At 44.9% G+C, this 16134-nt stretch overlaps 1 protein-coding gene across 1 annotated transcript in view; it reads right to left on the reverse strand.

The window, feature by feature from the left end:
* LOC147444608 (DHHC-type zinc finger family protein) overlaps positions 1-14881 on the reverse strand; it is a 33434-nt gene extending 18553 nt beyond the window's left edge. Inside the window, exon 1 of the mRNA XM_086527157.1 lies at positions 14272-14881. Coding sequence (XP_086383283.1) covers positions 14272-14337 — 66 coding nt within the window. The 5' untranslated portion in view covers positions 14338-14881. The remainder of the gene's footprint in view (positions 1-14271) is intronic.
* Positions 14882-16134: the final 1253 nt, after the last annotated feature.

A 16134-nucleotide genomic window follows, 5' to 3' on the forward strand; every position in this document is an offset into this window, starting at 1 on the left:
AGCGCTGTGGGCCGAAGCCAAGTAAGCAATCCAACTGTCCTCTGCAGATCTCGATGGCGTGGCTACCTTTTGAGAGATGGGGCTTGGACTTTGTGGGTCCAATATATCCCCCGGCTCAACCAGGTAGTCGCAAATATCTGCTAGTGGCTACAAACTATGCAACAAAGTGGGTAGAGGTAGTGGCGACAGTAGATTGCACTGGCAATACAGTAGCCAAATTTTTATATGAAAATATTTTATGCAGATTTGGATGTCCCTTAGAGATCACCAGTGATAGGGGCAGTCATTTTGTCAATGACCTGATCTCAACTTTGCTGGACAATTACAAGATTTTTCATCGCAAGTCGTGCTCTTATTATCCTAGAGCCAATGGGCAGGCCGAAAGCACCAACAAGGTTCTGATCGCCCTCCTGCGGAAAGCATGTCATCTCCATCTAGCATCGTGGGCTCAAGCTGTGCACGGTACTCTTTGGGCATACCGCACATCTTTCAAAGCAACAACGAATCAAACGCCTTTTCAACTAGGAGTTCAACTCCGGATCCCCTAGGGTGGGCAGTCTGCGTGCAAATTGGGGCATGGAATCTGCTTCTATATCCCGTCTCACCTTATTGGATGAAAGCCACAGTTTAGCTTCACATGGTCTGCAAGCGGAGCAACTTCGTCGCAAAGCGTGGCATGATCGCCACCTCAAAAAGCCGAAAATAACACAAGGCACACTAGTGCTACTCTATCAAGCAAAATATTTGAAAAAAGCAAAGAAGCTGGTTCCAACCTGGCAAGGGCCCTTCATAGTACATGAGATTTTGGCACAGGGGGCTGACCAGTTAGTCACTTTGGAAGGCGTTCCTTTGCCACTGGTAAATGGCTCCAGAATCAAGTGCTATTACTCCTCTGAGTAAAGGGTCTGCAACTATTCTTCCATCTGTAGGTTCTATGTCCCATCTCTCTCCTCCCCACTATCTTTCCATCAGAACGGGTGTTCTGTTACTGTCTCAGTTTCTGCTATGTCTGCAAGTTTCCGCCTTTCCTCTAAGATATCTTTTCTCCACTAAGTCCTGGTAATAGGGTATTATCGGGAACTTCTACAGTCCAGTCACTCCTCTAATCAGTCACTCCTCTAAGTGTTTCTATTCTCAATGTTATTTGCGGTTAAGTATTAAGGTCCTTCCAGTTAAGCTTTCAGTCAAGCTTCTAGTCGGAGCGGTTTTGTTCAGTTTGAAAAGTGGAATCTGCTTGGGGACTCTGCTTAGATGGCGATTGGGACAGTGAACAAGGTGTAATCAAGGACTAGATGAGACTCCCAATGCAATACTGTCTATGTGAAGAATTGTCAGAGTTTATGTCAAAGGACTTTTGATTCCAATAGCAGCAAAAACCTTTGGTGCCATTAAAATTTCAGCTTTGCTGCAAGAACCTTAATCTACTAATACCCTTCTTTATCTGGAGTCAAAATTGCCCTTTCTTTGTATCTGCTCGAACTTTGTACTGCTCAAAAATTATCCTCTCTTTGTATCTGCTAGCACTTTGTACCTTCTCTTTGCATCTGCTAGCACTTTGTACCTGCTCACACTCGCAGCGCCCTTAACCTACCATAGTCTCCCAACCCCCTCGCCCTACCTACCCTTTGCTGCTCGCCCCCTACCCTCTAACCCTCGCCCCTACCCTCTCAGCACCCCTCTCTCCCCTACCCTCTCCCACTCGCCCCTACCCTCTCCCTTACCACCCTTGCCCCTACCCCTGCAGCACCCCCCTCACACCCTACCCTCTAACTCTCGCCCCTACCCTCTCCTAGCACCCCTCTCGCCCCTACCCTATACCCCTCGCCCCTACCCTCTCCCAGAACCCCTCTCGCCCCTTACCTATACCCTCGCCCCTACCCTCTCCCAGCACCCCTCTCGCCCCTTACCTATATCCTCGCCCCTACCCTCTCCCAGCACCCCTCTCACCCCTACCCTCTCCCAGCAACCCCTCGCCCCTACCCTCTCTCAGCACCCCTCTCGCCCTACCCTCTACACTTTCACTTTCGCCCCTACCCTCTACCCACCCAATTTCGCCCCTGCCCTATTTTTGTTCTTCTCGCCCTACCCTCTACCCACCCAATTTCGCCCATGCCCTATTTTTGTTCGAACTCGCCCCAGCCTAAATCGTTTTGCAGAAAATCCAACTTGGTTTGCATCTGACTGAGTACTTTTCCATCACTTGTCTACTCAACTGCTCTGGTTGTCATCCATCCGACATCACCATGGCAGGAGGTAACAAGCACGAGAAACAGCCAGAAGGAAGTAGCAAGAAAAACGTAGAGTTGAAGAGGAGGAAACCTCTGGTTGCAGAATCAGAGAGCGAAGCAGAGGAAGTATCTGCAAGCAGCAGTAGCTATGACATAGATGACTTTACCTCCAGTGACCCAAGTGATGAGAGCTACAAAGCAGACTCAGCAGCATCTGATGATTCAGATGTAAATTCCGAGTCAGGTGCTTCCAATGATCAGGAGGAACATTCAAAAGTGGCTCAGAAAAAAGAAAAGCAGCAAATCATCACTCATGAAATCAAGAGGCCTGCTTCTTCAAAAAATCGCACAGCATTCTCATTAAATTTTCATATGCAGCAACCTCGACCATCTCTCACTGAGGTGCTTTCGACTGCTCAGCTACGGACTCTGGGCCTCACAGCATTGGCTGATGCAAATTTACCTGATACGGTTCCAACAGAACTGATACATCAACTGTTGAAAGACTTTCCAAAGGTCCGGGGCCACAAGCTAACAGCTACAAGGCTTGGCCATGCCATGGGTATGACCAACTTTCCGGCTGTGAAGTCTACTACTCGCACTTTCTCTTTGTTGTCCAAGGATGCGACAACTCAAGCATGTCAAGAGCTATTGAGCTCGGATCACCCAAATTATGAGCGAAACAGACGGCTTCTCGCAATCTTCAGATATTACTTTCTGGCTCGGGATGCCAACGAAGACAAGGTAAAAACAAATCTTCTCACTACATTCTCCCACTGCGACAGGCTATACTGTTTAATCCACACTATCCCATGTGGATTCCACCAAATTCTCTTCAGCTCTTTGCAGTCTAGGGCTAAAAGATTTCGGGCCCAAGTGCAGTCTGTGCAGTTAAGTTTTAAATGTTTTGCGGCACCTCTCTTGGCATGGGTCATAAGCATACCTATTAACATAAATGAAGTGGATGAGGAACAGGAAACCTCGAAAGGGAAAAGGAAAACCTTTGAGCATGCAGGTTGACCCCACAGTCACCAAGAAAAAGAAGATCAAGGCGAAAGTGGTGAAGGATACAGTTAAGTCTCTACTCTCCTTGCCAGTTTCTGAGAGCCAGTAGACTAGGGTACATTTTCAGCGTCATACGTCTACTTCTACACCTGGTTCTGTTGTGCCGGCACCAGTGTCTACTGCCGCTCCTCAGGACAGGATGGTCACTTCAACCATACAGGATCCTCTTCCTTCTTCTCCCATCTTCACTTATACACCGGTCAACATATCTCTCGCTCCACCTACAGCAACAATCTCCGAGACACCTACTACACCAACTGTACCTACTTCTAGCTCACCGACTGTGCCACATGTGCGCCCTCCAGCATCACATCCATCTGAGGGATCTTCAGGTAGGACCGACTCCACTTCTCTGTTTCAGCTTTCAGAGAAGTTACTTCAGAACTCCAGAGCTGCTATTGCCACCATCGAGCTAGGCGCGGAGCAGCTAGCTGCAACCCACCAGCATCACTCCGCCACATACGCAGCTATGGAGGGATCTCTGCGAGTTGCCGAGAGTGCCATCGCAGATCGAGATGCAACGATTTTTGCACTACAGCAGGCATTGAAGATAAAGTCGAGGATTATTGATGACCTAAAAGCACAGGTGCAGGGATTTCAAGAAATGCTTATGTATGATAACAGGCCTACCCAGGCTCCTGTGGGATATGGATGGACTAGGCCAAGGATACAGGTCCAGAATCCAGCAGGCTTTGCAGCGCCAGCAGGTCCCTCTCAGCCCTCTCAGCAGTTCATGGGACACTACCCACAGCCCCAGTTCCAGTACTTCACTCAGCAGGGGTCTCAGGTCCAGATGCTACACATGCAGAGCCAGAGTGTTCCTTGCTGTGACGGTGTTGCTGGTGCACACCGCCATGGATGTGTTACTAGGCGTCCGGAGTTCACTTCAGGGCAGGTGCTTCCATCCGCTATGCAGCAGATGGCTGCTACAACCACAGGAAACCAGGTTATGCAGAGCACAATACAACAACCGCATAGTTACACAATCGATCTGATGGCTCCTCCCGATCCGGATACTTCTGGAGCAGCAGTGGCGACGACACTTTCCCTTGGGTGACAGGACTCTGCTCTTACCCCACCTTTCATTGTACATATAGTTACTTTTGCAGTTCATTCAGTTTTGGCTCACCGAGACGGTGACCAGTCTTGTGGCGGGCAACCTGTAGCAGGCTACAGTGTCACTTTCACAGGACACAGTTACAGTTAGTACAGTTGGTCTGGTCTGTTCACACTGGACGGACACTCTGGGCAGTGACACGTGGCAGGGATACGGATGGTGGCCTAGTGGACATGTGGCCAGGTCACACTTAGCTGGCTGACATTTATGGGCAGTTGGTGGCTCTGTATGATTGTATCTATGAGTAGTAGCCGTTGGGTCATTATCGTTATCTTATATAGATGGTCGGTTCGTCGTCTAGGTAGCGGGTCGTGCGATGAAGTAAGGGTGGAAGTGGCTAGTGAGTCCGGGTTGGAGGGCGAAGATACCTCAAATAAAAATTCCAATAGCTTTGTCTGCTCTTTTGTAGGACCAATATGCTTTCAAAAAAGCACACGCCTGATGCTCTGATACCACAGTCACAAGACGGGCGCCACGTGCCAATAGAAAAGAACAAACTGAACAGACTTTTAGCACTTCAATAACAACTAAACTGAAAGAGAGAGACAACACGCAACACGGAGTGGGGAATTCCACCCCAAAGAGTATTGGCCCCAAACCTTGGTGTCCCTTTCGGTATTTCTTTATATTGCATCAACACAGTACAAGCCGGTACTCCAGACTCTGCACCTTCTCCAGGAAGTATGCCAGAGAATGAGCCCTAACCTCATATTTAAAGGCCCTTGGCCTAAAAAGCAGTTTACAGTAAAAAGCATTCAAACTTAAAAGCATATGGTCCAAAAGCAAAGCCAAAAAGCTGCCAGCGTAAATCACAGAAATCCGTACAATCTGCCATGTCATCAGCCAGCGCAAAACGCGAAAATCCGTACAGCCTGCCACGTCATCATGTCAGCGCAATTTTCGGAATTCTGCCACGTCATCAGTTTCTGTGTGTGTGCGCAGGTCCTGCTTTATTTTAATCCTTTGTCACTTGGGGCCCCATCGAATGGGGTCCCCGTAAGTTGGTAGGACTTCTTCTTCTGTTACTTGTTCTTCTTAGGGTTTCGGCCCCTCAGCCCACATCTGCAAGCTGGCTCCATTCTTTAGGCTTTGACACGTCAGCAGTTTGTTACAATCTCCTCGCTCTCTTCCACTTCACATTGCTCACCATGCTCCCTGTCAACTAGCACATCACCCTTAAAAGGTTTCAAAAGACTTACATGAAAAGCATTGTGAATCTTCCAAGTATCTGGCAACTTCAGTCTGAAGGATACATCATTTATCTTTTGTTGAGGAAAGGGCCATAATATCTCCTACTTAGCTTTGGAAAAAGCTGCTCCTTTCCCTTTCTTTTCTTGAGGCGTGCCTTCTCAAATCATAAGAGCACCCAATCATCTTCCTTCAACTGCAAGTCGTGTCGATGTTTATCAGTTGCCTTCTTATGCTGTGCTTGAGACTTCTCGAGGGCCTCGCGAACCTTGGCAAAAGCAGTGTCCAAATCTCTCGTATACTGATCTGCTTCAAAAATCTTATCTTTGGTGCTTAGAAATGGAGGAACCTTCTTAGCACCCTTGATTACTTCAAATGGCGCCTTCCCCGTCGATGAATGAACCGTGTTGCTGTTGGCAAATTCCACCAAGGGCAAGTACTTTTCCATTGAGTCTTCTGATCCAAAATGTAAGACTTCAATAAATCCAAAACCACTAAATTGGCTATCTCACATTGCCCATCTGTTTGTGGGTGGAATGAGGATGTGAACTGCAACCGCGTGCCAATGCTCTCCCAAAATGCCCTCCAAAACAATCTCGTGAATTGGGGATCTCTGTCAAGACTATAGACTTAGGCATGCCATGTAAAGGAAAATTTTGTGAGACGAATAGTCTCGCCAAATGGTCAAGCTTGACCGTCTTCTTTACCGGAATGCCTGCTTGCTAAATCTGTTGTCCAAATCCCATCGTGCCCACTTTGGTTCTTGGGAAGATCAAAAATAAAATCCATAGCAATGCTTTCCCTGGGCAGGCTTGGGGCGGTAGGGTATGGGTAAAGGCTGTAGATGTCCTGGTGCCAAAGCATCTGGCCTCCCAAAAGCTAGCGCCCTTAGGGGTTGTCCGTACAGTAGCGCCATGTCACCAACCCCATAAAAAGCGGGCATCCATACAGTGCCACATCAGCAAACCCGTAATATGCGAGCTTTTGCATAGTGCCTTGTCCGCATGCCAATGAATTTTGCAAAGGGTCCGTACTGCTACCATGTCATCAATCTTTGCACTAATCCTTTGTGTGTGTGTGTGATTCTTGCTTTATTTTACTGGCCTTGGGCCCCATCGGATAGGGTCCCATAAGTTGGGAACTCTTTTAATATTTGTGTCACAGACTTGGACACCCCAAGTCAAGAATCTGACATGACACACGAGAGAATCATTTAAAAAACTCCACAACTTTGAAATTTGAGTCGACATGGCCCGGTGTAGTTCCGTGTCCAGAGGTATTGGCCCTAAAATCTGGCGCCCCTTTCGGTATTTATTTTTATATTAATACTTGAGCAAAGTACAACACCTGCGGAACCTCGGCTCTCAGACTCTGCGTCCACATGCTGTGTAGAGTGAGGTCCCAAAGGTTCAATTTATTCTTATAAGGGATGCCCCAAAAGCAGTTAAACTCAAAAGCAACTCTAACCAAAAGCATCTAGTCCCAAAAACTGCAAAAAACCAATCAATGCAATTTGCACAAATTCGTACAACAGCCACTCAGAGCAAAATGCGGAAATCTGTACTGCTGCCACGTGATACCTGTCTAGCGCTAATCGCAGGTCTGCCGTATAGCCTGTCACGTCATTTGTTCGTACAGTAGCCCTGCCACGTCATCAATTTGTGACATACCCCCCTCTTGAAAGAATTGTAATTGCCCTCGATTACGCTTGCAAAATCAGACATAAGCCATTACCCAGTTCAGTAGACACTGACCCTAAGTACCGACGCACTAGTCAACACAAATCCAACACTTGTACAAAGACAACAGTCACATCACATTCATATCATATCACATAGAATTCACTCTGATCTAGGACCGTGATTCCTGGCAATGTATTTAGCAATCGCATCTAGATCCACACTGCACCTCATTGATGTCGGATTAACTAATCCCATGTTGCGATCATGTCCATAGATTTCTCGAGACCGAAATGTTGCAGTCATTTCGTCAATCATTCCATCTACACTCAAACACTATCATGTGTGAGTAATCATTTCCGAGAATTTCAATCCATCAATCAAACATTGAGTTCACACTGAACATAGTGATTCAATCATTCAGTTCTAGCTATGGCCATCTCATCCCTCGGGAACTCTTGATGAGCTCACAACAATTCCATTCAATCATTCATCATGATTCAAAATTCATGATTCTTATCGTTATAAGGTTCATTCTAGAGCTCTCATTGCTCCGAATTCATCATCATCTCATTCTCAATCGTGTTATTTGTTCACAAATAGCAAGATCTTCATCTACTTCATGAATTTTCACTCTATCATCAACCCAAGAAGCCTCTACGCTACAGTCATCATCTCCCTCTAAATCTATCCTCAAATTCTCTCTGAGTAGACAATTCTCTCTCTCTCTCTCTCTCTCTCTCTCTCTCTCTCTCTAGCTTGCTGATTTCAAGGCAGCAATCCTGCAAATCAGAAAATTCAGCTCTACTCTTGAATCTTCGAGCTCCTTCTCACCCCATGAATGCAATCAAGAAGATGGACTATTGTTCTATCCCAAGAAGCACCTGAATTTCCTCTTTGTAAATATGTTCGAATCGTCTTTCATGTTGTTGGTTTTTATGCAAATGCACGTGACATCTTGCATGATCTACAAGTGTGAGTCTACTTAACTCACTCTCACGTTGATTGTAATTGAGCTCAATCCTAAGGTACTTTGATCGATCAGAAATATATTCTTCGGGGGGGAAGGGGTGCCCATCTTCAACCCTCATTCTATTTCTTGTCTCTTTCTTGTGTTGTGATTCATCTTTTGTTAAGTTCTTTAAGTATTGAACCACGGATAAGCACTCTTAGTTGCACAGGGCGCTTACAGTGGTATCAGAGCTTTGGCTTGATCCTCACCCCTACGCTACTAGTGCTTGCTAGAATCGTGATCTACACGACAAGAGCTTTCATTTAATACCCATATTGATATTTCTTTTTGTAAACAGTTTTCCAAGGAAAGAAGGTTCTAGAAGCTTCTAGAAGATTCTCGAAAATTCTAGGAGGAAGCCTTAAGTTTCACAAGAGACCTTAGATTTCAAGGAATGCCTAGGAGGCTTTAGATTTCAAAGAAGGCCTTGAATTTCAAAGGAGGTCTTGAATATCAAAGAAAGCTTTAGATTTCAAAGGAGACCTTGAATTTCAAAGGAGGCTTTGATTCAAAGGAGACCACTCCACTTATAAATACAATCTTTTTCCTTCATTTGAGCATCATCTACTTACTAGATTATCATAAGCCCAAGAAGCCTCTACGCTACCGCCATCATCTCCCTTTACATCTATCCTCGAATTCTCTCCAAGTAGACAACTCTCTCTCTCTTTAGCTTGATGATTTTCAGGGCAGCAAACCTGCAGATCAGAAAATTCAGCTGTACTATTAAAACTTCGAGCTCTTTCTCTCACCATGAACGCGACCAAGAAGATGAACTACTGTACTATCCCAAGAAGCAGTTGAATTTCCTCTTTGTAAATATGTTGGAATCATCTTTTATTTTGTTGCTTTTTATGCATGTGCACATAACATCTTGCATGATCTACGAGTGTGAGTCTACTTAAAATCACTCTCACGTTAATTGTTAATTGAGCTCAATCCTAAAGTACTTGGATTAAGCAGAAATATATTTCCTTCGAGGGGGGGTTGCCCATCTTCAACCCTCATTTTGTCTCGTCTCTTTTTTGTGTTGTAATTCATATTTTGTTAAGTTCTTTAGCACAGGGCGCTTACACCCTAACCCAATCAGATCTTCAGTGACTTGACACATCAGCAATTTGTGACAACATGCCACACATCCCCGCTCCCTTTCGTTGATGTCTTCACCCTTGTAGCCTCGATATTCACCCTCTCGATCCTAATCCTTCTCGCCGCTAGCGCTGCATTTGCGTGCTGCCACACAGCGATCCACTGCCTTATCCCATAGCTCTGCATCCACACCACTTAGCCTCGTTAGCTTCCCCACCAATTCCTAGCTGCCTTAGCCGCTTAGCCTTTCATCTGCTTCCTTCGCGCCACTAGCCCTGCATTGCTCGCTGCCACACAGTAATCCACTGCCTTATCACGTAGCTCTGCATACACTGCCTTGCATCCCGTGCCCACACCCCTTAGCCTCGTTAGCTTCCCCATCAATTCCTAGCTGCCTTAGCCGCTTAGCCTTTCATCTGCAACCTTGCATTCCTTAGCTTAGAAAAGCGAATCAAGAAAGAACTACAAGAAATCACGTCATTTAGACCAAGATACTTCTTCATCTTCTGAGGACTTTGATGACGAGTCTTACACCTTCGAAACCACTTTTGGCAAAAGAGGAATCACTTCATTCAAAAACTCAAGTATAACAACTTGGAACGGAGAAAGGACAGGAGGAATTCAAGAACAGTGGTCAAAGCATGAAGTTTTGACACTTTTTCGGGCCACAAGGATACCCATAAGACCCTCTCCTTTATTCAGGAGTTCAACACCGCTTTCTTAAGAGGCAATTTTACAAAAGCCTTTGTCACAAACTATTGACGTGTCAAATCACTAAAGGCCCGAGCCATCTTGAAGATCTCGGCCGAGGGGCCTAAACCCCAAGAAGAAGCAACAGAAGTAGAAAAAAGCAGTCATCGCCGAGAGGGGCCTAATTTTAGAGAAGTTCCCACCAATTTATGGGACCCTGTCTCATGGGGTCAAGTGACACAAAGGATATGAAAAAAAAGCAGGAGCGCACACGCAAAGGACTAGCGTAAAAGATGATGACGTGACAGTTGTACGGACGCCCCGCAATTTGCACTGACATGCTGACATGGCAGGTGTACGGATTTCTGTGAAACGTGCTGGCAGCTTTGGGCATCAACTTTTGGGACCATATGCTTTTAGAACTTTAAGGTCTACATTTAGAGGCCAAGGGCCTTTAAATATGAACAATACCAGCAGGAGATGTAGAGCAGAGCCATAAGAGTTGTACCTTGTTGAAGCAATATAAAGAAATACCTAAAGGGGCACCAGGGTTTGGGGCCAATGCTCTCTTGGGGTGGAACTCCACCACTCCCCGTCTCGTGTATCATGTATCTCTTTCAGTTCAATGTTATTTGAAGTGCTTAAAGTTGTTCAATCTGTTCTTTTCCATTGGCACGTGGTGCCCGTCCCGTTATTGTGGTATCAAAGCTTTAGGCGTGTGCTTTTTTGAAAGCATACCGGTCCTTCAGGATCAGACAAAGCAAGACGACATTTCTAGATTTTGCAGGTGCTTCTAGATTTTACAAGTGCTTCCAGATTTTACAGAAATTTTTTTTCGTGTGCCTACCCCGGGGTTATTAGCCACTCCCACCCTTAGTCCATCACGCATTGGGCGTGCTCCCATCTTCATCGCTCTGTCTAAAGGGGCATTAGCCATAAAGAACCCATGATCACATGGCGTTTATGGATTGAGCAGAGTACCTACAGTTTCTCCTCGACGAGCTTCGCAACATTCTTTCACGACACCCACACCAAAATCTCCCAGTGCTACAAGGTTTCCAATAGTTTTTGAATTACATGTTACCTCCCCTTATGCCTCAAGTGGTACCTCCTCCAGCACGACCAATGGAGCCGACGCCCACGTCGACGATCGACAGAACCCGAGGACCATCTCTAGTCAAACGAGCTAAACCGGCCATTGGCCTTGTACCTGACATCTATGGCATACGCCTTGAAAGTACAAATGAATTGTGTCGAGCATATGGCAAAGTCAATGGCTTCAAAGCCCTAATTTTCTTCGACCCTGGAGCTACCAAAAACTTTATCCATCCAGAATTCCTGCAGCAAATGGGCTTGATTATAATCGACACAATGGTAAAATTGTAGCCCAGTTAGCCACCAGTCAGACCCAGAATGTGGTACCCGTAACCATCCAAGGATATCGCGGAAAAGTCAATTTCCACATTATTAAGTTCAGCAATTGTGGAGTTCTCCTGGCATGCCTTGGCATGACAAGAATAACATGACACTCCAGATCCGTAACCATACAATTACCTTGATGCAGAAGGATAAGCCAATCGTCCTCAAATTTCGGCTATCCAAACAAAAACCCAAATGATTTTTCTTTTGTATTTAGATACTTTTGAGCTTTGATACTGATCGAAATTTGTTTGAAATGAATGGAGTCTGTTTAAACATGTCTTGGTGCCGATTTGAATTGTTTGACTCTGGTTTTGATATCGGTTTCAATGATTCGTGATTACTCCAGGGAAGAGTATTGACAGAATTTGATGGTTGAGAATCCTTTCCCACACTCACGGCACGGACCACACTCATGGCACGGACCCTTGTGGTTATTTGCGGGGGGAGTATTTAACGCTTGAAAAGTGAGGTTTACTCATGGCCCGAACCCTTGTGGTTATTTACGGGGGGAGTATTGTTGTTGTTGCTCATGGCCCGAACCTAGTTGGTTATTTACGGATTAAAAGGTCCGAGTAGTGGTTACTCTCAGCACCTCCAAGCGACGTAGGCTGCGGTCTGGGGAGCATTTGGTTGTAAAAGGCCTCTATATCTCATGGCCCAGACCTCTTTAGGTTATTTGCGGGAGGAGTGAGGAGGGAGTCATTGAACAACTCATGGCCCAGACTGGGATGGTTAATTGCGAGAGGAGTGTTCATTGGAGACTGTATGTTTCTATGTCTTCTAACATGCATATGCGAACATTTATGTTGCATTGTGATGTGCCAACCACTGAATATTTCCTAATTGGGTGAGATTTCCTAGGCATGTAATTTTAGAACATCAAGACACTCGTTACAGATCGGTACGGTCTGGGTGTGATGACTAATTTTGCTACGCCAGAATATCAAGAGCTCCAATCTGGAATGAGAATATACTCCTTATTGGTTCAGATTTTCTGGGAAGTCAATGACCCCGGATATCAAGAGCTCCAATCTGGAATGAGAAAACTAATTGTCCCTCGCAATGACCCTCAGAAACTTTTGAGCTATCTTTGCAGATATACGGTAATCACGGATGCTTCTTTCAAGAAGGAGGGATGTCACAAACTGTTGACGTGTCACGCCACTGAAGACCCGAGCCATCTTGAAGATCCCGGTCAAGGACCTAAACCCCAAGAAAAAGCAACAGAAGAAGTAGAAGCAGCAGCTAAACAAGTTTTCACCAACTTACAAGTCCTCGCCGAGAGGGGCCTAATTTTAAAGAAGGTCCCACCAATTTATGTGACCCCGTCCGATGGGGCCCAAGTGACACAAAGGATATTAAATTAAGGCACGAGTGCACACACAAAGGACTATGTAAAAGATGATAACGTGGAAGCTCTACAGACACCCTGCAATTTGCGCTGACATGTTGACGTGCCAGGTATATGGATTTCCGTGAAACGTGCTGGTAGCTTTGGGCTTCAACTTTTGGGACCAGATGCTTTTAGAACTTGAAACTTTTCATGTAAACTGCTTTTAGAGGCCAAGGGCCTTTAAGTATGACCCATGGGCTCTCACTCTGGCAGTCTACCCGCGGGAGATGTAGATTGCTCAATAAGATTACCATCAAGAAACATGTTTTCAATACCTAGGATCATTGACATACTTGTTAGATTGTAGGATTCTACTTGTTTTAGTAGGATCGATCTTAATAGTGGCTATCATCTTATTAGGACTGCTCCTGGAGATGTATACAAGACCGCGTTTAGGACATCCTTCGGACTGTACGAGTATTTGGTAATGCCTTTCGGTCTCACAAACGCTCTTGCAACGTTCAACAGGATGATGGATCAAATTTTTAGAGAGCACAGACTTTTGACAACATCATTGTTTTCTCCAAACCCCAAGAAGAACATGTCAACCGCTGGAAACTGTAAGCGATGACGCAACAATCTGCCACACATAGGTGGCAGGGAATGCAAGTCGAATCATGGCTGTCAATTCAATAAATAAAGGGACATGACTGCATAATTTGCGGCCTTAGATGCATGACCAAAACTGATATAAAAGAAGCATGAAATAGCCCACCATCAAGCTAGTCTCACAAACACACGCAAGCTGATGTGGTGCCCAACAAAATGATGGCCAACTTTGATTATGCACTCAAAGAAGGAAATTGCATGATCCTCAGCAGGAGGCCAGTATCACTCTTTAGGTCCAGTAGAGATAAGGAACCTCCCGCATCCGGCAACTGCCAGCTCTGATTATCCACAATAGGAAAAAGTGGGTCCGCAACACCAGCTTACCTATAGAATCAACCACTTCAATGGACTAATGACTAATAAAAAGGGATGAAAAAACAATCAATAATGGCAACCATGATGATCCACTGTAGACAATATAGAGGCACAGCATGCAAGTGGAGGCCGATCAGCTGCCTAAAAGCATCCTCCCCATCCTCATGAGCAGGCATCAATCTGATGCCTCCCCGCCATAGCTGGGCAGCTGTGAGCTGGAATAGCCTTGTCAATCTCTATGATATAGGTGCTGACACTCCGCTCCATTGGCACCATATTTGTTTTCTTTTGCGACAATATTCTTGCAATTTACCATGTAGTGGGTGCTAGAAACAAAGCCCTCCAATAATACAAGAAACTGAAGGACTCGGAACATATTCACAGCATAATGAGTCTCTAAACAAACACATCCTTGACATTAAAAACAATGGATGGAACTATCTTTCAAACAAGAAACTCCATACCTCTGCAAAATCTGCTTCAACCAATTTTCGAGGAATGTCCAATGAAGTTCTATTCAGTCCCTCCATGATCTTTTAGCAAGAGGTTAAAGCTTCAAACCACCTTTTCCAAGTGTACAAAACCCTTGGGAGGCAGAACGGTCGGCAGATTTGCGATAGCCAACTGTCGACCAAGCAATCCTTCATGTGTTTAAGACCACTTCCATCATTTGGTTGTTTCATGCAAAGTGCTTTCTTCCCTCATCTACGAGCTGTGCAGTTTCCTTCCAATATTAATATTAATACACCACAAGAAGAAGGGCCTTTCTTCCAGCACTGACATCCAGGAAAGCTGTGAGTACAAATCCGAAGACCCAGTGATCCAATGCAGCTAGAATTTTCAACCCTGCTTATGCCTGAACTTCCATATCCACCCTCCTGCAAGTTCTCAAAACGTCCCTCTCTCTCTCTGTGTCGCGGAAAATTTACGAAGCCTGCCTGATGGTGGTGGTCAAGATGAAAACAACAAATCAATCATATACATTTTGTTTGTTTTCAAAAAGTGGACCATTGAGGTATTTTTAGATCTTCACATCCTTTTGGCCTTAGTGTAGCACTAGTAAGGCCTCGGCCTTCTCTCAGTTTTGGGCCTTCTCTCAGTTTTGAAGTTTAGCCTTCATGTCGCAGATTTGACACGTGTAAGGGGCTCTCCCTTCTGCCATATTATGTTAGTTTAGATTGAACTCTTGGGAGCATTTGTGGACCATTGGATAAAGCTACATGGATGTCTGTCCCACTCTGCTACCTCAACAATAGGTTGTAGATATAAGAAGGAAAAATTACCAAAATACCCTCTAATTTGTGGAAATTCCCAAGAAACCTTTCAAATTTCAAAAATTCCCAAAATACCCTTTATCTATTTTGGCTAGATTGTTCAAGATTTTCTAGCCTTTGTTCTTTTTTGACGATTGAGATCCGTCTTTGAGTGCCTAGCATGTAATTTGTCACAAAAAAAGGCTAAAAATAATGAAGCAGTTCATCTCCAAAGCCTACATAACCAACTAGTTTTAGCATCTTGTATTGCTAGATAATCACTCTTCTTATGAAAAGCTATAAATGTTTTTATCTTCAGAGAAATTTGCATCTCACAACCACAGGTATTTTGGGAATTTTAGAAAATGTGAAGGGCATTTTGGGAACTTATGACAAAATATTGGGGGAATTTTGGGAATTTTTTAAATTTGAGGGGTATTTTGGTAATTTTCCTTATAAAGGATGGGAATGTAGAATTAGACGCACACACACTCCCCAAAAAAATATGCACCAACAAAGACACCCAACTTTTACCTTCGTTCACCTATCTAAAATATCATACAGTAGCAATGAGTTGCAAAACCATTGGCGTGGGAGATGGGGATGAACTTTCTTTATAGAGTTCATGTAGAATTAATTAAGATTTGTAAGCTAGGTTGCAAGAAAATTTGTTTCAACCTTCCCTAGTTGCAAGTTCATATGCAAAGGACATGGGTAATGAATGTGGTGCAAAGTGGATGCAAAGTGTGTAGCTTAGGTGTTGATGAGTACAATGATGCACAGATGCATGCATGCGAGGAAGGGGAAGAAGGAGAAGAGAAGTACAGTGTGTGGGTGGCACAACAATCTAGAATGAGAGGCTCCTTATTCTTTGTATAATACAAGAATAAGGATGGTGTAGGCAGTGGGCGACCGACGTCCAGTCCCGAGTAAAGGCACTTTTTCTTTAACCCCAACAACCTCCCACTTAAAGGCGAATGTGCCAATAAGTGGGCCCTACTAGTATGTACAAGAAAATAGGTGAAGGACTATGCCCACTGGCTCGCTCAATCAATCTACATGCAGCCGTATCGG

The sequence above is a fragment of the Adiantum capillus-veneris genome, chromosome 13 (assembly GCF_014529385.1).
Source record: "Adiantum capillus-veneris isolate H3 chromosome 13, ASM1452938v2, whole genome shotgun sequence".
NCBI classification, from domain to species: domain Eukaryota; kingdom Viridiplantae; phylum Streptophyta; class Polypodiopsida; order Polypodiales; family Pteridaceae; genus Adiantum; species Adiantum capillus-veneris.